General features: G+C 48.7%; 1 protein-coding gene and 5 non-coding genes across 6 annotated transcripts in view; 2 read left to right on the top strand and 4 right to left on the bottom strand.

Annotated features, from left to right (window-relative positions):
* Positions 1 to 300, bottom strand: part of LOC115296195 (histone H4-like) — a 6,395-nt gene extending 6,095 nt beyond the window's left edge. Inside the window, exon 1 of the mRNA XM_029944685.1 lies at positions 65 to 300. Within this exon, the coding sequence (XP_029800545.1) occupies positions 65 to 259 (195 nt within the window). The 5' untranslated portion in view covers positions 260 to 300. The remainder of the gene's footprint in view (positions 1 to 64) is intronic.
* Positions 301 to 1,033: 733 nt separating this feature from the next.
* On the top strand, positions 1,034 to 1,105 carry TRNAM-CAU. Its single transcript has one exon. It is a non-coding gene; the product is annotated as a tRNA-Met (tRNA).
* Positions 1,106 to 5,859: 4,754 nt separating this feature from the next.
* On the top strand, positions 5,860 to 5,932 carry TRNAR-UCG. Its single transcript has one exon. It is a non-coding gene; the product is annotated as a tRNA-Arg (tRNA).
* A 4,702-nt stretch (positions 5,933 to 10,634) lies between these two features.
* TRNAS-GCU lies at positions 10,635 to 10,716 on the bottom strand. Its single transcript has one exon. It is a non-coding gene; the product is annotated as a tRNA-Ser (tRNA).
* Positions 10,717 to 18,188: 7,472 nt separating this feature from the next.
* On the bottom strand, positions 18,189 to 18,260 carry TRNAQ-UUG. The gene has a single exon. It is a non-coding gene; the product is annotated as a tRNA-Gln (tRNA).
* Positions 18,261 to 18,749: 489 nt separating this feature from the next.
* On the bottom strand, positions 18,750 to 18,821 carry TRNAQ-UUG. The gene has a single exon. It is a non-coding gene; the product is annotated as a tRNA-Gln (tRNA).
* Positions 18,822 to 19,579: the final 758 nt, after the last annotated feature.

The following is a 19,579-nucleotide window of genomic DNA, read 5'->3' as shown; positions in this document are numbered from 1 at the left end:
CGTCCATGGCCGTGACCGTCTTGCGCTTGGCGTGCTCCGTGTAGGTGACGGCGTCCCGGATCACGTTCTCCAGGAACACCTTGAGCACCCCGCGGGTCTCCTCGTAGATGAGGCCGGAGATGCGCTTGACGCCGCCGCGCCGGGCCAGCCGCCGGATGGCGGGCTTGGTGATGCCCTGGATGTTGTCGCGCAGCACCTTACGGTGGCGCTTGGCGCCGCCCTTGCCCAGGCCCTTCCCGCCCTTGCCGCGACCAGACATGTTGCCACCGCTTAAGAGAACTTCCGAAAAAAGTGCGAAACCCTTCCGAGCACACTCTTTATATATGCGGATTGCGGACCTAATTGAGGACTGGAGGCGCCCACGCAGAACGACGGTTGCCCGGCCCCGCCCCTCGCGAAAGGCTCGGGCGACGCCACTGGAGGCGGGGCCCGGGTCTGGGACTTTCGGAGACGAAAGTCGGGTGGAGGCGTCTGCAGAGTCCCGGTCTGTGTGGGAAGCCCGGGACATTTTAGGTGCGTCAGACTAAAGAAACGAGCGCTTTGCTTTATTCTTTGCTGCGCAGGGTGCCTCGGACGATCGCGCCGCGCCGGCGCCCCCAGCGTTCCTGCGCCCGCGGACCGGCCCTTCCCGCCCGAGCCTCGGTCCGGGGCTCTCGCGGCCGGCAGTCACCCCCGCGCTGAGCCCAGGGGGCTTCCTCCCAACGGCGACCGCGGGCGTGGTTAGCGATCCGGGGCGGAATTCTCTTCCGCCGCGCGGAAGCCCGCCTTCTTTTCCGGCCTTCCCCTTCCTGTCCCGTTTAGTAAAGCTTCTAATCTTCGCTTGACTCTCCTGCCACCTCTCCCCTCTGCCTCTCGAATCTCAACAGTGTGTTAATGTTTCCGTCGCTGCCCCTAGTTCTGTTCTCTCTTTGATTCTGGTAGCGATATTCTCCCGAAGAGAATTGGAGCGGCTCCTTCAATGCGTGTTTTTCCAGTGTCAGTATTCGCGTCTGGACACAGTTAAGAGTATTATTTGGAGGAAGATTCGCCGGGGAGCAGAGTGGCGCAGCGGAAGCGTGCTGGGCCCATAACCCAGAGGTCGATGGATCGAAACCATCCTCTGCTATCTGTTTTAGCTGTTAAAATTCTGGAGCTTCGTTTCCCAGTACACAAAGAAAAGGGAGCCTCTTGTTTTGCTTCATTCTGGGGTGAAAATTATGTCCTGAAAATAAACGTGAAACTTTACAGTCATCAGCGTTGAATAGGCCTTCGGTCATGGACCCTCGAGTATCATTAACTGAGACGTTCTCCCACCATAAACTGTTTCTAATGGGTGCCAAAGTGAGCGTGACAGTCCCGTTACCCTGTGGAGCTGGGAAAACGCTAAAATAGACTGAATGTAGAGATGAGGGCAGGGTAGGAAGCCGAGAGAAGGCGTTATTTCCCTTCTATACCTAATTCAGAAACCACGACTTCTTAGCGAGCTGTGGCTACATGGCTAAAGCCGTAGACTAATCGGCTGGACCCCCCCCAGCGCCAAATCTTGGCAACTACCGAGTCTGAATCTTTGGAATAAATAAGTAACAGTTTGAAGCAGAGTGCAAAGTTTGGTGGCCACGCCTGAACTCTGACCTGAGAAAACCACTTCTGTGATTGATGCTGCTAAGTGTGTCTCTACCGCCTACCTCCTTTTACAATCTCCAACAGAAGTGCTCTATGCTCATTTTTAAAGTGTATACATTATATTTCTCCCAGAAAAGATCCCTATTCAGATACTCAGGTGACATTGTGCTAAGCATTAAGTATTTAAGTAACCTACAGTCTAGATGTCTTCTCAACAAGTATACAAGTATGTACAGCACAAGAAGATATTTCTTTTAAAAGATTATGCACAAAGTGCAGTGGAAGAAGGAAAAATGAGGGTTTCTGATAGCCTCCCGGTCACCCGCTAGTTGGGACTCACATGACTCAACCTATAGTCAGAGTTAAGATTTATCACAGCAAAGGGAAGAGAGCAGACACAGGGGGTACAAGATGCACAGGAGCAAAGACAAGAGAAGTCTTTCTTGGCCTCTGTCTTCTCTCCAGTTGTGAACACAGGCCCCCGTGAAATCTGTGGTTGCCCAGCAAAGTCCACTGGAGTATTGGAGCCCACCTTCTGGAAGTGAGTCAGTCCCCCACCTCCACACGTGCCTGACACCAGCTACATGTCAGGAATTTCCAAGTTTACTTCAAATAAGCTGACAACCTGCTTTGTAGCGACCCCCCCGCTTTGGGTACATAGAATAACACCGTTACCCAGTAACTGTGCGAACTTTCCAGTACGTTCGTTCTCAGAGTTTGACAAAGGAGCATCACGGTGACTACAGAGATCTGTGAAAACCAAGTGAAATAGATTTGCCACATTACCTTTGCCCTGGCAATGGCCCAACTTGGGAAAAGTGGCAGATTTTGAGTCCCAACCTGAATGAGTAAGAGCTTAGCGGGCAGCCAAGAAGAGACTTCTAGATAGAAAAAATAAAACAGAAGAAAGAAACAAGTACAAGAAGGTATAACAGTCAAGGGTTTCTAAAGAGCTATAAACTATCTGGTGCGATCGAACATGGAGGTGAGAGAGATTGCAAGAGAAGGGTTTGAGGAGAAAAGAAAAGGGGCCTGTATTCAGAGCGCCTCCCATCCGCCCTGTAGGTGGAGGAGGTCTGCCCTGAGCAGTGACCACATGGCCGGACATACCTTGCTCAACACTGGACAGATGGCATCGGTAGCGGTTGACTGGTCACACGTGCTCATGCGGGGGACCAGCCCACACACCCCAGTCGAAAGGTCCCGGCCAATATCTCTAAGAAAGAAGACAGACAACAGGGAAGGTGGTAAAGCCACACTTTATTAAGATAGCCAGGGTCTTATATATCATGGGTGATTACATCATTTCTTTAATGATTACATAGTTCAAGGTCCCTGAAGTAAAGACATGTAGACAGTAGTAAATAATAGGAACAATCAATTCATTACAAGAGAGGGATTCCCTAATAATAGTGTGGTTCCAAGCGGAAGATGAGCCTGAAGAATTCTATAAGGAGATTTACATTCCTTAAGGCCCTTCATCAGTTATTCTAGGGTAAGATGCTCATCCATTAACAAGCAAATCTTTGGCAGACAAAGTAAGGGAAGGCTGGTGTCACTAACTGACCCAAGGTGATTCAAAGCCTAAAAGGATATGTTTCTTTGCAAAGCAACGAGAAAATCATAGACAGGATGAACAGAAGCCACATGTGTGGCCCAGGAGGCCAAATATTGTTTGAGGGTTATTTTTGCCTACTGGGCCCCAACATGCTCACAGCCTGGGGGGCAAGAGCACCGCATGCCATGCAAGGTCTCTCGGGCTGCAATCTCAAATAGAGTGAGCCAGCAAGGGCTGCGGGAGGTAAGCTTCCCAGTAACCAGGGGGTACAGTGGCCCCTGGGTCCCTCCAAAATGTGGATTGGCTTATTTTAACAGCTTCCCGGACTGACAGGGAGGAGCATCCCACTAGGTTGAGGGGCTGATGGGATGTACTGGTCCCGTTGATGGAGGAACTGGCCGGAGAGAGGTCATCTCTTGTAAGAACAGGCAAAGTCATAGGCCTTTGGAGGCCCTACGAGGCTCAAAGATGTCAAAGGAGCCCTGGAAATTTTAGGGCCACAATGTAATTCTAAGTTGTGGCAGAAGAGACCGCGATAGGGCCCGTCATAAAGAAGTGAATGTGCAATGCAAACAGGTTTCGATTTTATTTGTCTGTGGGCAGTGAGAAACCATTTCCAATTTTGATCAAAGGAGAAATACGATCAAATTTTCTCATTAGAAAAAAGTCCCTGGAGTTTTCAAGTTGGTGATCTGATTTTTGACTGTTGGGGGCGGGGTTTGGTTTTTTATTTTACAGCAAACTATGCAACAATGTCTTTCATAATGTGTGTGGTTTTTAAAAATAATTTCTTCAACCTCTCCATTCACAGACGAGAATAAGTGTACGGTCTAACATATTGGAACTTGGCAAACGTGATCGTTGCCAACAGAAGAGAAAATTATCCATAGGGCACGCTAGACCAGGAGGCCAATTCATCTGCACACCTCCGAACACGGGCAGGTGAGCCTGCCAGACAGACCCCCCCCCCCCCGCCAGACTCAGCCCTCACCGGCCGCCACCCCAGGACCAGGCCCATATCAGCAGCACATCTCTTGCTAACCCACATCCAATGCTCAAGGTTTTCATCATCATCTTCTGCCAAGGTGTTTGGAATATGTGTTGCTTGGGTACCACTAGAACACATGCTGATGCCTGAGGGGAAACGTCATGGAAACCAAGACACCAGTCATGCTCAAGAATAAGTTTGGCCGGAAGGTTAGGTGTCGGACTCCTGCTCTTTGAACTCGGGTCATGACGTCACGGCTGCTGAGTTCTCGCCCCACATCTCACTCGTAATGGCCGCGTGGAGCCTGCTTGGGAGTCTCTCCACCCTTCCCCTTCTCTCTCTCAAAATAAGTAACTAAACTTAAAAAATTATCTTGGCTGAATATCCTTGCCCGTGATCTTCCTGAAGATCGTGTCTCCACCAGGCCAGATGTCTGAGCCCTGGCAGTGTCCTCTGACTTCTACCAACACCGCCCACAGCGGTTTAGCCACCTTCGTCCTGCTTCCAGGGAGAGAGAAGAGAACAAGTCTGTAGTCAGATTTTTGCAGGATAAAAGAATCTCTTAGCTCAATAATCCCCACATTAAAGATGATTGCAAAATTCCAAATATATATATGTATGTGAGAAATTGAGCACATTTTTATTGAGTTCCTACTGCTTGCCTGCTGGTGTTCTGTGGACAGGGAAAGAAGGACAACTTTTAAAACCCCATGTCTGTGCTCCGGTAGCTGCTAATTTCCTAGTCAGGAAAAGCCATGACCTGTCACAAATGAGCTGAGAGGGCCAATGCTTCCAAGGTCTGGGATTTAAGAAAATTAAGGAAATGCGACATGTGTAGATTGTCGCCATTATCCTTAAGCAAGGTCACCCAGATTCACTGATGAACTGGAAAGAAGTGATCCAAAATGGAAGTGTGAATCTCTACCGCTTTATTGGGCCAAGCACTCTATAGAACACTGTAAAGTCTAGAAACAACCCGTCCGTGCAAGGATTTTATTGCAGCACGTTCTTGTGTGGAGTCGTCTATGAAATGGAAGAATTGTTAATCGATTTTTGTGATACTGCAATAGTGTTTATCTCTTCATATGTGGAAACCTCAAAGGACCCTGGACCACCCTGAAGCCCTAAGACACCAACAAAAAGCAGGCTCTTCTCCAGATAGAGATGCACTGTGAAAAGCGCTCTGGGGGCACATGACCACAGCCGCAGAAAGTACCAGAGTGTGAGAAGGGGTAAACTGTTACCCACCCCCTCCCCCGGCCTGCAAGACGGCGAGAAAGCCGCGGGTGCGGGTGCGGGTGCCGACCGCCTTGCGGGGGGGGGGGGGGGGGGGGGGGCGCGGTCTCCGCGCAGGACAGCCGGGCCCCTGGGGTCTGACACTAGTGACCGTGGACGAGTCTGAACCGTGAGGACGCTCTGGGCGCATTCGAAGACAGCCCTTGACGCAGACGATATGCGGTCCTTTGGCATCTTTTCGGTCCTATGAACAGTTTTTCTGGTCGGGGGTGGTCTGTGAGCGACTTTCCTCTCCCCCGGAGCACCCACAGTAATTGTCAGTTCCTACCCGCGGTGAGTCCCGCCTCCGGGGCTCAAATAACCCGGAGGATCCAGTGTAGAAAGCGCCGGCGGCCCGCGCGCTATTTTGAGACTCAGGACCCTGCGGAAAGCTCATTATACTTTCTAAGTGTTGCGACACAGGCCCGTACCCGGGGACCACGTGGCCTAACGGATAAGGCGTCTGACTTCGGATCAGAAGATTGAGGGTTCGAATCCCTTCGTGGTTAGCTCCGGGTGCGTCACCTTTTATTCCCCCCCTGCCCCCAAGAGGGCCATAATTCACGCGGCGGGAGGAGGGTCCACCTGTCACCCGCTGTGCAAACCCGCCTCCTCATCTTTCCCACCCGCAAGCGGTCATTCTCAAAGGCCTTGGGAGATCCGGGGTTTTAAGGGGAGTCGGATCTGTAAGGCGACCCCTCTCTAAGAAAGGCCGAGTCTCAGACTAACGCGGAACCCGGGGGCCAGCCTCATGGAAACCTGCCGTTTCTTTTCTCCCCAGAGTCTTCTCTGGATTCTGTCTTCTGGTCTGAGTCTGCGCGTCCTCGGACATTCGGGCTGCCGCCGCCGCAGTCTGTGTTACTGGGTTTCACTCTTACCCTTCTTTTCCCCTCTTACCTGCCTTTGTGCCTCCGCTGTCGCCATCAAAAGGAGGAGGACAGTTCATGTGCAAACCTGAAATCCAGAGCAGAAAAATAAGGTCATGAAAAGAATCCAGCTATTTACAGAGTGTGTAAGCAAAAAGGAAGACAGAAGGAGAGAGCGGTGCAAAATACACACAAAAAGCCCACGTTTTTGTGCCTAAATAACTGAATTTTAAACTTTACGATGGAGAAGAAGTAATTTCCAAATCTTGACTTCCTGGTGAAACAGTCTGTTCACATCACAGGGAGCGCATGGATGCTTTTGCCAGGTCAGAGCGATGAATATTAAAACATGGGAATAATTATTACCTCTTCCTCTCCCAGGCCTCTCTCTTGGCCTCTGGTGTGACCCAGGGTTTCTCCAGACCGCTGTCGGGTCCAAATTGTAAAGAACAGTTGGGGCTTCAGCGCTGGTTCCCAGAGATTGAGATTTCTCAGATGAAAAACAGCGGAGCATGTTAATGTCATAAGAAGCCACTCACTGCCTCCTTCCTCACGAAATGTAGCATTTACACCAAGTAACCCTTTATAAGCTAACAAAGGATATACTCTCAAAAGAACTGAATAAAGTTACAGTTAAGAAATACTTAAACTGCTCGCAAGTTTCTGGTTTCCTGAGAACAGGCAAAAGCGTCCTCCTCCCCACCTGATGGGCTTTTAATCCTCCGTCCAGAGGAGGAACTGACTTCTTTCACCCACACCCTCTCCAGGAGTTTCATGGAAGCAGAAATTCTGATCCAAAAGGTAAAAATGTTCCTGATACAAATTATTTCACTTTCTTCTTCCTCTTTCTCCTGCATTCACAGAAAAGGATACCAAAAGGAGCAGACAGCCTTTCCAGACCAGGAAGTGCCAAAGAGAAGAAAATAAAAAGTGATAGGGCCACCTGCAGACATCCTGACCCTTAAATGGTCATTGGGGCTTAGGGGGCTCTTCCCCAAATCCGGAGAATAATAATATATGTATTCCCCCAATAGATGTGTAAGCCTTTCCGCCTTTGAAAAGGGGATTCAGGAAAAACTAATAATAATAACGCTCATTAGAGATGGATGGGAAGAGCGACTGGAAGAACAGAAATCAAGAAGAAAGATTCCGGGATGCGGATTACAAACCCTGGGAGCTGGGCCCTGCTGGACGGCGCAGAGCAGGTGCATGAATGTAATAAGTGTTTCTGGACTCTGGGATGTAGACCTAAGATCCTAGGATCACGGTACGCAAAAGTCCGCGTCCCTAAGAGCGTTGGGGTGGAGGGCAGGGGGAGGGGAAGGGAACGACACAGAAAACACAAAAGAGAATAAATGGCTTATATGATATGTAAGTAAATTATATGCTACATTAGAAAAGGTAGTTTTGAAAACGTCAGGATTTTGATCATGACCTCGAAGCAGCAAAGAGCGTGTGTTGTGGTCGGCTGCTGCTCCGTAACAAACACACAAACACAAACTCATAGAAGCACGTAACAGTAAGCGTTTATTACTCAAGCATCTGAAGTCGAATGATCTGGCCAAACTCCACCAAGGGCTGTAGTGTCGAGTGGCACAGCCCCACGTGACTCCCAGGCTCCCCGCTGCAGGGGCTCCGGTGACTTTGAAGCCTGTTCTGTCTGGGACCTTGAGTGAAATTGCAGCCACTCCCTGGAGGGGACTTCCGCCCACGGAGATGGCCCTGCCAGACTTGTCTACTAACATTGACCCAAATCATCCCCAGAGATAAGGGACGACACTCCGTCTCTTGAAGAGGAGCTGAGGAGTTACTAGGCAAAGGGCTCGGAGACAGAAAGAATAAAAAATTGCCAACGATTTAATCATCTGAGGGCTCAGTGACAACTTTTTAATTTTAGTAATTATTCCTCCTTTCCTGTTACCTTAATATTGCATATTAAAAATGAGTCATCATGCGTATGAATTCTACACACTTTGAGGAGGAGAAGAGCAGCCACTGCCAGCCAGGAATTGGTCTGACACGCAGAGTTCGTCCTGAGCGTTGCTGGGACCTGGTCTGGCACTCCCGGCGAAGCCCTAGGAAATTCCTGTTGGACATAAATAATTTCCAAGTATGCCATCCAAGTATACCATCCAACTATACTTACAAGTATTTCCAAGTGACCACCACGAAGCAAGATTTAAAAAAAAAAAACTGGCCATAATCATGTCTGAACACAAAGATGAAAAGCAATAACGTTGTCCATGTAACAAAAATTAGCAAACCTCCCCTCCTTCCCCGCTCACATGAGGGACTGTTGCATTTTTTAAAACCAATGTTAGCTCTAGTCCTGCTTCCATCCTCTCGCCTTCGAGCCGAAAACTAGCAAGGTACCCAATCACAGAGTGCCTGAGTCACCTAATAAGAGAACCACATTTTGCCTCCCTCATTGTAACAAGACAATAAATCTAACCTTGTCCAACCAGTATGTCCTTTCTGGTTCCGGGCAGGAGACCAATTATCCGGAATGTTGAAGCATCAAATATCACTGATATAAAGGCAACTAACTTTTATGAGACATCTTCCCTTCATCCATCACGTAGCCAGGGTAAGGGAAGATGGATTTAAAAGTTGTGAAATGCCCGTATCACGGAAGCCCCCCAAGAAAGACGCACCAGAGTCCAGAGTCAAAGCCAAAAAGCAAAGGTCGTTTATTGCAGGTTCCAACCCGGGCCTCTGCTCACTCCAAGCTGGTGGAACGGAGAGAGCCAGAGAGCCCGGAACAAAGGTGGGGTAGGACTTTTATGAGATTGGGAAGGGAGAGTTACAGGAAATTGTGACATAGGTACAGTGATCCAATTATTATTATACAGTATTTTTGACAGCAGGTTTAACCATTCACATTGCCTAGAGTACTTGTTACTTTTGGCGGGACCCAATCACAACATTTAGAGCATTGACCAATCACAGAGTGGGCCCAGGACCCTCACGTAGGGCGTGACTAGTCTTAACCTCCATCTTTAGGCCCGCCCCCAGAAATGTTAATGGTGTTAGCTGGCCTTCAAGGTCAGAGGGGAAACCGTCTGCATCCTTACAGTTGAACACATTCTCTGCGTGTCATAAGAGTGACAACATTTTCCAGTTTGCCATATTTTAACATGCTATCGGTTTGTGCAGATATGGGGTGTCTTGCGCCACGTGACACTTTAGTACTATTTAGGAACTCTATCAATAGTTTTTGTGATTTTTTTCATATAATTTTTAACGGTCTGGTGGTCTTCTTTTATTTAGAAGTTTGTAAATCATCTTTAAACTGCATGTACCGTATCAGCCAGACATGGTTAGATAAAACTCAAAATCAGATACTGCTTCAGGTTTTGTGCTGCATAGGCCTCAGTCCTCATGAGGTTTTGGCTTATGACAAAGGTACTTAAGAATTCTCTAGATATCAAAAGTCAGGGTGTCGGTTTCAAGATGTGAACATTTGGGAAAGATCTCATCAGCTAACCACTTGATCTGGAAGAACCTGGTTCCCACGAACCTCAGGAAGGAAAGGCCCGTGATATGATTTTTTAAAAACAGTTGGTTTGGTTTCTACCTTAGTTTCCTCGTCTGTAAAATGGAGACAGGTGATAGAAGGTGTAGTTTTCAAAGAGATCATCTCTGTGGTCCCCACAGATGTGTTGTACACTGTATACCCGAGCCTTGCTGCCTAGCTCACAGTAAAGTGACAACAGGTGACAACGGAGTTTTATGGGAGTATGTGCTAAAATTAAGATGCAAACGGCAGAAAATGAGCAAAGAAGGGAGAAACAGCTAGACTGGGGCGCTTGGAAAAGATCTTTGATTTAAACTCATTCAACCGAAATCCAAAATGGAGAATGACGCCAGGGCGCCTGTTGGCTCACGTAGAGCAGGTCTCTCTTTCTCTCGCTGAGAGAGAGAGTTCAAGCCCCCTGATGGGCGTGGATTCTACGTTTTAAAAAAGAAAAAAAAAAGAGAAGATGCCTTTCTTTGCGAATTTTCGCGAAAGGTGAATGCGATGCCAGCAGGGGGCGCCAGCATCAGCTGTGCACCGCCGACCTCACTGACAGCGGGACCTCACCCCGGAGACGTGAGGTCACCGCGCCTGCGACCTCCATCGATAACGCCGGCTGCCCAGGCAAGGGGCTGACCCGCGAAGGAGCGTCCGTAAAACAGCGAAATGGGTTTCCAACTAGTGAACGTTACTGGGTTTTTCTTTTGGGTTTCCAACTAGTGAACGTTACTGGGTTTTTTCTTTCCTACGAGGTCTCACCGACAAGTACTGGCCTCTCAACTCGCTCGAGGAGCTAAAACCTCAGTCCACCGGCGCGGAGAAAGCCGCCGACGAGGATGGGATTCGAACCCACGCGTGCAGAGCACAATGGATTAGCAGTCCATCGCCTTAACCACTCGGCCACCTCGTCACCTGAAGGCGAGTTCGTGGATAAATGTTGCTATACTTCACACAGCCCTGCTTTGTGAGTCCCATTGTTAATGAAGGAAACTTCTTTGTCCCCTGTAAGTGGCCCTCTAGGCTCGACAAAGGAAAAAAGAAAAACAAAGGGACTGTAGTCCGGGGAAGGAGGATGTGGACCCGAATAAAAACAAAACACACCTCCTAAGGAAACATGGGAACCTCTGACGGAAGAACGGGGTGAATGACTGCTTTGGTTCTAAAAACCACCTTGGAAAAATAAATAAATAAAAAACAAAAACCACCCGGGATTTCATCGTTCCTATTAGGGCCCGTGCACTGAAACCGTGTATTACCCCTAGTGCCGCAAGATCCTTCTGGGCTGGACTTCCAGAAGGAAGGATGCCCCGGGCGACGTTAGCGCTACTTGGAAAGAGTCCCTCCTCCGGGAAGTGCAGGCGGGTGACTGCGGGGCAGCGGGAAGGTGTGGAAGCCAGGCCAAAGATGTTGGGCTTGGGGCTTTAATGAAGAATTGTAGGACCATCTGAGGGAGCTTTGTTTTGTTTTGTTTTGTTTCTACTTGTTTTTTTGTTTCGTACAGGTGAGTTTGATTTTTAAAATTTTACTGTCCTTTATTTTTTTATTGCCTATTTCGAGGCCCACCCGCCGCAGATCACGGGAAAGCGCCTGCAGCTGGGTAAGGGGTCCGCTTGCTGTGGCCGAAGGGAGAGCACAGACCTCCAGAGAGCTTGGAGAATCTCAGTTAAAGGGGTGTTTTTAAAGACCTTATTAAATACAAACATTTTTCATGTTCACATCTGTCACGCCATGTTGTTAACAAAACACAACAGTCTTGCATGATTTAAAAAAAGAAAAACTCTCAACAACGTTGGTATAGAGAGAATGTACCTCAACATCATAGAGGGTACAAACCTTCAGATCGGATATAATCCAAATACTGGATTGATCCAAAATTGGATAACCATATGCAGAAAACTGAAAGTGGGCGTCCATCCCACAGCACCCACAAAATTTAACTGGAATTGGATTAAAGACATAAATATAAGACCAAAAAACCATAAAACTCCTAGAAGGAAACATGAGGGGGAAATCTCATTGACATTTATTTCAGCAATGATGTTTTGGATAAGACACCAACAGCACGAGCAACAAGAAAAACATCAACAAGTAAAACTCTATCAAACTGAACCGCGCTGCAGGGCAAAAGACATCAAGAAAATGAAAAAAGCTATTAAACAGGAGAAAACATTTGCAAACCATATATTGGAGGAGGATTTAATATCCAAAATATGGAAAGAACTCCTACAACTCAATAACAACAACATCAAGTCCGATTTCAAAATGCTCAGAGAACTCTAGAGACTTTTGCGTGGACCAGACTAGCGCCATCTCGGGCAGCTCTGCGGTGACCACCACCCTGTGACCTGAAGCCTTCCTGGGCACCGCCCCCAGACACAGCCCCCCACATACACCCATTCTCTCTGTCCGGCCGCCCTGACAAGTACACCTTCGGGCGCCACGTCCTCAGTCTGCTCGGGAGGTACAACGGTGAGTCTCCTTCATCCCTTCTGGGCAGGCTTCCCGTGTGCTCCCAAGACTGTAAAAGCAGGTGTCCCAGGACGTGGAGTCACCCAAGACCTGCTTCTGTCCCTAACTGCCTTTGATAAACCATTTCTCCTCAGACTGGACTTGTCGGCCTTCTCCTTCAGCCTTCCTGCTCCCTGAGCTTCTGGACGCCATTTTGTGCCGACCTCCCTTTCATGGAAGGCCATTTCTCCAAAGAAAGCATCTAACTGGCCAACATGCTCCACGTCGCTAATTATCAAGGAAACGCAAGTCAGAGCCGCAAGGCCCCCACATCTGTTAGAATGGCCATCAGCGAAAAGTGCATAGATAACAAGAGTTAGTACCCCGTGGAGGAAACGGATCCCTGTGCACCGTTGCTGGGAACGGAAGCGGGTGCAGCCACCATGGAAAACAGCACGGAGGTTCCTCAGAAAATTAACACTGGAACTCCCCTGTGCCCCAGCAATCCGGCGTGTGGGTGTTTATCCGGAGGAGAGAAAACGAGTTACCAAGGAGATCTCCGCACCCCGCTCCTCACTTCAGCAGCATTCACAATCCCCGAAATATGGAAAAACAAACCCAGGTGTCAGTGAATGAATGTGTCTTTGCATACAGGACACTGCCATTTTGACGGCCTGGGTAGACCTCAAGGGCGTTCCGCTAAGTGAGGGAGCCAGACGGAGAAAGACAAAGGCTGAATGGTATCGCTTACGTGTGGAATCTTGAAAAGCTGAGCACTGAATGTGTAGAAACAGAGAGTGCAGTGGTGGTTCCCAGGGGCTGGGGGGGGGGGGGGGCGTGAGGGTCAAAGGGCACAAAATTTGCTGTTAGAAGATGAGTAACTTCCCAAGATCTCACGCACAAGCTGGTGATTATAGTCAGCAATAGTATATTATATACTTGAAAGTTGCTAAGAGACCGTATCTTAAACATTCTCATCACAAAACATGAAGAGAGCACCGCCCGACGTGATGCGGGTGTCGGGTGACGTGATGCGGGTGTCGGGTGACGCCCGCCGCACCCATTCCGCGGCGCAGCGATGCATCAGCGCCTCGCACGTTTGAACCTTCCCCGATGCTGCGTGTCCATTACATCTGGAATTTGAAAAACCAAACCAAGCTGGCAAACGGCCTTGTTGCCTTATTGTAACAATATGTCTGACGGCGGGTGACTTGAGGGAGGGGACAAGGGAGCCAGGCTGTGCCCTGGGGGGCGGCTGTGAGGAAGCGCAGGCGTGCTTCCGTGATTTGGCGTTAGAACGGAGTGAGGCTGAATGGGTAAACCCAGGAGTCGCTCACACCCGCGGGCAGATGCCCGGTCTTTGCGGAGAGCTCACGGCCACCTTTTCCGGTCTGTTCTGGACTGGATTAGGAGATGTTCTGGTGGTGCTGGTCTCTGTCTCGGTCCTCAGGACCGGAGAATCGCTGGGGCGCTTACCACGTGAGACTGCGCGTGCTCAACCAAAGCTTCCCACGACGGGGCAGCGAGTGCCAGCCCGACCCAAGAGCCCAGGCCGGGGCGCCAGGGCTGCTTTCCTCTTTCTCATCCATACCCGATGTTATGACAAAAATAAGGAAATAAATAAGTCTCTCTCCCTCCCTCTCCCTCTCTCTCGCTCTCGCTCTGTGTGTGTGTGTGTGTGATGTGTGTGTGTGTGTCTGTGTGTGTCTGTGTGTGTGTGTGTGTGTGTGTGTGTGTGTGTATGCAACATGATAAACTAGAGAATCAGTAAGAGGGGCGCCTGAGTGGGTCAGTCGGATAATCCGCAGACTTCGGCTCAGGTCATGATCTCACGGTTCGTGAGTTGGAGCTGACAGCGCAGAGCCTGGAGCCTGCTTCGGATTCTGCATCTCCCTCTCTCTGCCCCTCCTTCATTCATGCTCTGTCTATTTCTCAAAAATAAATAAAAAATGGTAAAAAAAAATTTTTTTTTTAATCAGTAAGAAATTGGGATGAATGGGAACGGAAGATGACCAGATGACCTTTGCGACATGATCAGGATTCAAACTGCGTGATGTAAGGAGGAGTCAAGGAATGATTTAATAAGTAGCAAACATATGAATTATCAAATCAATATCAAAACATATCAGTCTCAGACAGGCAGACGAGCGTCCCCTTCAGCAGCTCCCATCCTCCAGCAGGCAAACGGCATGAAGTTGTCATTGTTTTTAAGTTTGAGTGAGTGACGGATTCAAAAAAGCCGCTGGAAAGAAAAACGATGTATTTGTGCTGGCGGGTGGTGTCGGGACTGGGGCCGTAAATCGTGCTGACCGCGGCCCATATGAAGAGCTCACGGAGTGTTTTATTTATTCGATCTTTCAAAGAATATCTCTCAAGCATCTCACACATGTTCTAAATAGAGGAGCATGTAAACTTCCCTACCCTGGTGAAACCTAATTATGCAGAAACAGGCAATACATAATTAAACATCGCAACCTGTGTAAGAAAATAGTAAACGCCTTGGGGTGGCGGCAAGTCGAAGTGGACCGGCAGGGCCGCATGAGCTCCCTGGGCCTCACCCCTTGCTGCGCACTTGAATCCCTGGGAAACTCTAGGAAAATAGCCGGCGGAGGGCGCTATACCTAGAGATCCGAATTCACTTGTGAGGATCTAGCCCTTCAATGCTGACTGGATTGTAAAGAGAGAGAGATAAAGGAAAACTATAAAAACTAAGACCTTGAAGGAATGTTCCCAGTTGGGAGGTACCAGCAATTCCTTTCAATAGAGCACTTGCTGACTAGGCAAAAAAAGAAAAAGAAAGCGTCCTGTGACGTATGAGTCCTAGGAGGCCAGAGCTGAGGCTCATTCTGCTTTGGGGTCTCTGCGGTCTCTGGAATCCAGGTGGCAGACATAGGTTTTGTGTAATCCCTTCCCTCGAGTGTGGGCTGGGCCTAGTGACTTGCTCCTAACATCCAGAACACAGTAAATGTCACAGGATGTCCCTCCCATGATTAGATGACACCAGGTCGTGATTTCCAGCTCACCCAAACATTTGCGCTGTTGCTCTCTCGGCTTTCAGGCTTCGAGAAGATGAGCCGTCCCACTGGTAAGACCCACGCGGCAAGGACCCGCTGACGGACTCCAGCCATCAGCCAGCGGAACCTGAGGCCCTCGGATCCGCAGCTTTGGAGGAACTAAATCCTGCAGCACACATGTCAGTTTGGAAATGAGTGGATCTTTCCCCGGCTGAGCTTTGAGGTGACTCCCAGTCCAGCCAGTACTTGGATGCAGATCTCAGAAGATCCCGAAGCGGAAGGCCCAGCCATGCTGACCCTGGGGACCCACCACAAGCGTGAGACAAAGTGTATCTTGTCGTCCGTGCCAATCTTGTGGCAATCTACACAGCAGATACCCATAAACTCAGGAAGGCCCGATGCCCCGAGATCCTGTGATGGGGAGGGAATGCCATTGAGAAGGTAAAAATACAAGGGACCGTAAAATTTCCAGATTTGACTTCATGCTAATCATTATGCCACGGAGCCCTTAGAGAAGAGTGTCTATTGAAAAACAAGACGTGTGGAAACTGCATCCCTGTTTTTCCTCTGAAAAAAGGCCTGATCAACAGAAGCAATCTAAAGAGCATTGCTAGGCACTTGCCGTTTGTTAATAGAGGCTGTGGTAAGTTGAATAATGGCTTTTCACATAGACCACATCCTAATCCCCAGAACTTATGAGCACGTTACCGTGCCTGGTAAAAGAGACTTTATAGATGTGATTCAGTTGAGGATTTTGAAATGAAGGGATTATCCTGGATTTTCCAAGGGCACCAAAGGAAGGTCAGAATAGTAGGAAACGTGACTACAGAAGCAAGAGATGATTCAGGGTTGAGGCCACAAGGAGCTGAAAATGGCAAGGAAGTAAGACTCTTACCTGAAGTCTCCAGAAAACCCGCTGACCCCCTGAGTCTAGACTTCTGAGCTCCAGAACTCTAAGAAAGGTCATTTGTGTCGTATGAAGCCAGAAATATGGGGTAGTTTGCTACAGCAGCAATGAAAAACGAATGCAGAGGTTCTAAAACGTTACCGTGACTGGGGCTTCACAGGCGTGTCCAACCAATGTTCAGAGACCAGAGCGTTTATGGGGCCTCTTCTCTTGCTGTCACTGGGATCACGGGAAGATGTGCATGAACTAAGGAGAGGAGAGTCGACAGAAGGATCCAGTGTCTACAGGGTTAACCATCACACCATGGGGTCTCTGTATAACAAACCTTCCAGAAAAGACATGTATACTATCGAATCCTGCCCATTGCTCTTCAAGACATTTGGGCATAAATTCAATCTAAGGAACATTAAGAGAGAGCCTCTTGTCTAGAGACAATGGAAACTGATGGCTGGGGCCTCGCTCCACGGCTTAGACGTTTTCAAGTTCAGAGTTAACCTGCAGAACATGTGTGTGAACTCCAGTGGAGACAAGAGTCACAGATGGGACCAGCGACCTACAAACTTTTAATCCCCAGAGCTTATAATTAACTTACCGGGATCTGACTTCAGGCGCCAGGCAAAGCAAAACTAGGCATCAAGATTCTTGGGGCTGATGGAGAGAGGACCGTTTTCAGTTGCCAGAGAAAGAGCGAGGAGTGGATGTTGATGTGGGGGAGGACGTGCAAGCCTGAGGGAGCACCCATACATAGCAAAGCGCACCCCTGGTTTGGGAAAACGCAAGGGCAAGGTGTCCAAAACTAAGACCAGTCTACTGAGAGGTGAAGTCCAAGTGTTCCCCAGGACATCCTGAGGCCCTTGAAGTTGGGTCTCCACTGAAAGACTGCTGTGTACTCACAGTTCAGCGGATCTTCAAAATAATGTAGGCAGTGCATTAGCCCGGGGCGTGGCATGGAGCCTCGAATGATGCAGACCTCGGAGGCTCTAAGATGCATCTACGGGGGTGCCTGCGTGGCTCAGTTGTTTAATAATCAGCCGACTTCAGCTCCGGTCATGATCTCACGGTTCATGGGTTCGAGCCCCACATCAGGCTCTGTGCCAAGAGCTCAGAGCCCAGAGTCTGCTTCCAATTCTATGTCTCCCTCTTTCTCTGCCCCTCCCCTACTCAGACTCTGTTTCTCTCTATCTCAATAATAAAAGCATAAGAAAAAAATTAAAAGAAAAAAAAGATGCATCTACGGCTGGGCCCCTGTGCAGGAGGAATGTTCTCAGGCCAGAGTGAGTGATTAGAAGCTGTTGGAACACCTCAAGCAGGCCCCACGATAGGCCCTGGGCAGCGGACTGTAAAACGTGAACTCCTAGCCACCAGGGCCGGAATTCCAGCTTACCAGGATCTGAGGCCTCAGGGCAAAAAGGCAAAAAGGGACATCACGTGTGCGGGGGAGGAGGGCCAGGGAGGTGGTCGGAGACAATTCTCTCTTGGCCGGGGACTCTGTGTGGATTGGGGTGTTGACCAGAAGTAATTGGCGGCACAAGTCTCCAGATGTATGTGCCTCCACGGTGAGCAAATGAGTTAGGAGAACCACAGAGGAAAAATCACCAAAATGGTGCAGAGATCCCAAAGAGATCTGGACTCACATTGCTGGATTTAGAGTCCACAGTGCTAACCGCAGGGCCCTTCCACCAGACGCCTTCTGCTCCAGCGGTTATGTGTGTTCGTGCATGGTGCCCGTGCACTGCCAAGACCTTCTGAGAAGAGGGGTGGCATTTGATACGTGAACCGTTAGGGCTTAAAACCAAAGGGGATCAGGTTGACTTCAGGAACCCGGAGAGCCCAGCGTTGTTTCCCACAAGGACACAAAGCTGATATAAGTAGGTCATTCTCCCAAGTCTGAGAACAGAGTAAGGAATTACATGATGTGCTTCGGGAGAAGAACGCCCCAAGTGTAAAGTTCATGCCCACACAGCAGGATGCACTAGCGATTTGAGACAGCGGGCCGGCGACTAAAACCAAAGCAGGTCCCACCGAGATTTGAACTCGGATCGCTGGATTCAAAGTCCAGAGTGCTAACCATTACACCATGGGGCCACCGTACACACACTTCCGATGGAAAATCTATGAATATTAAACGCATGGTTTGTCATTCTGTTCAGTGTGGTATGGACTACAGTTTTTTTTTTTTTAATATCAATAGGAAATCGGCTGTATCCCAGACCGCAGATGCTCCAAAACAAACAAAACAACTAGGGCTCACACACATTACCAACATAAGGCAAGTTCATGTGTAGAACCTGCTAGAACCCACACCCAGAACTGAGGTCTAGGGTGTGAAACACGAGTCCTTAAGGCGTCCAGATGATAACCTGATTTTCCAATGCCGGAGTAAAGGGGAGGTGGGGGACAGGAGAGGACATAGAATCCCAGAAACGCCCGCAAGCCATGTGGTTCTGCAGGACAGAACGGCCTGCAGTTCACCCTGCTGTCTAGGATGCAGTGCTGAGGTGCACGCATGCCCAGGTGTCTCCGGCCAAGTCCAGATGCAAGGGTGATTGAAGAGAAGAAAACCAAAAGGCTGCCAGGTCCCACCGAGATTTGAACTCGGATCGCTGGATTCAAAGTCCAGAGTGCTAACCATTACACCATGGGGCCAACAGCAGGTAGGTCCCATGGCAAGTTTTTGGAAGCTCTTTGCAGGGTGTTGGACACACCTGGTTAGATCTTTGTCCCAAACAGGTGCAGAAGGTCCACGTTCCCTTGATCCCAGGAGGCAACGGACTTGCTGGGTCAGGGGTAAAGCCCAACAGAGCTTGTCTTTGCTTGGAATTTTCCCCACACCCACGCAGGGCTTGAGTAACCATATTCCTAGAAAAATCAAAACTGTGCATTTCCTGAATTGCTAACCTGGACAATGAACGTTTGCCTGTGGGTTTATAGGGGAAAGTGTCAACACTTAAAATGTCTCTTAGGACATGTATGAGTACAAAGAAACGCAAGAAGAAAAAAAGTTAAATGTAACATGGAGATTTACTAGTAATTTCAAGGATTAAGAAGAACGTTTACATTTCTAAGTATTTTATGTCCTTCTTTTCACTTATCCATAATCTGTGGTGAATCGATTGCAAGTGTAACAAAAGACAAATGTTATATTTACTCTTATTTATGTTGCATATACAGTATTGTGTATCTGGTAGTTTTATCGAGCACAATAGTTCTTTTTTCTTAATAAGATTTAGCCAGTGTCTGAAAACAGTTTTGAAAATTCTCTATCCTGTACTTCCTCTCTGCAATTCTGACTTCCTAAGTGGAATGATAAAGGGCTCCAGAGGAGGAAAGATTGGAAATTTCCTGTTAGAGACATTGATTCCAAAACAACAAATGTGCTGATGAGTAAAAGAGTAATGCATTGG

Source organism: Suricata suricatta, chromosome 7 (assembly GCF_006229205.1).
Source record: "Suricata suricatta isolate VVHF042 chromosome 7, meerkat_22Aug2017_6uvM2_HiC, whole genome shotgun sequence".
In the NCBI taxonomy this organism is placed as follows: domain Eukaryota; kingdom Metazoa; phylum Chordata; class Mammalia; order Carnivora; family Herpestidae; genus Suricata; species Suricata suricatta.
Note: the sequence above shows the minus strand (reverse complement) of the source record. Positions and strands in the feature narration are given on the sequence as shown.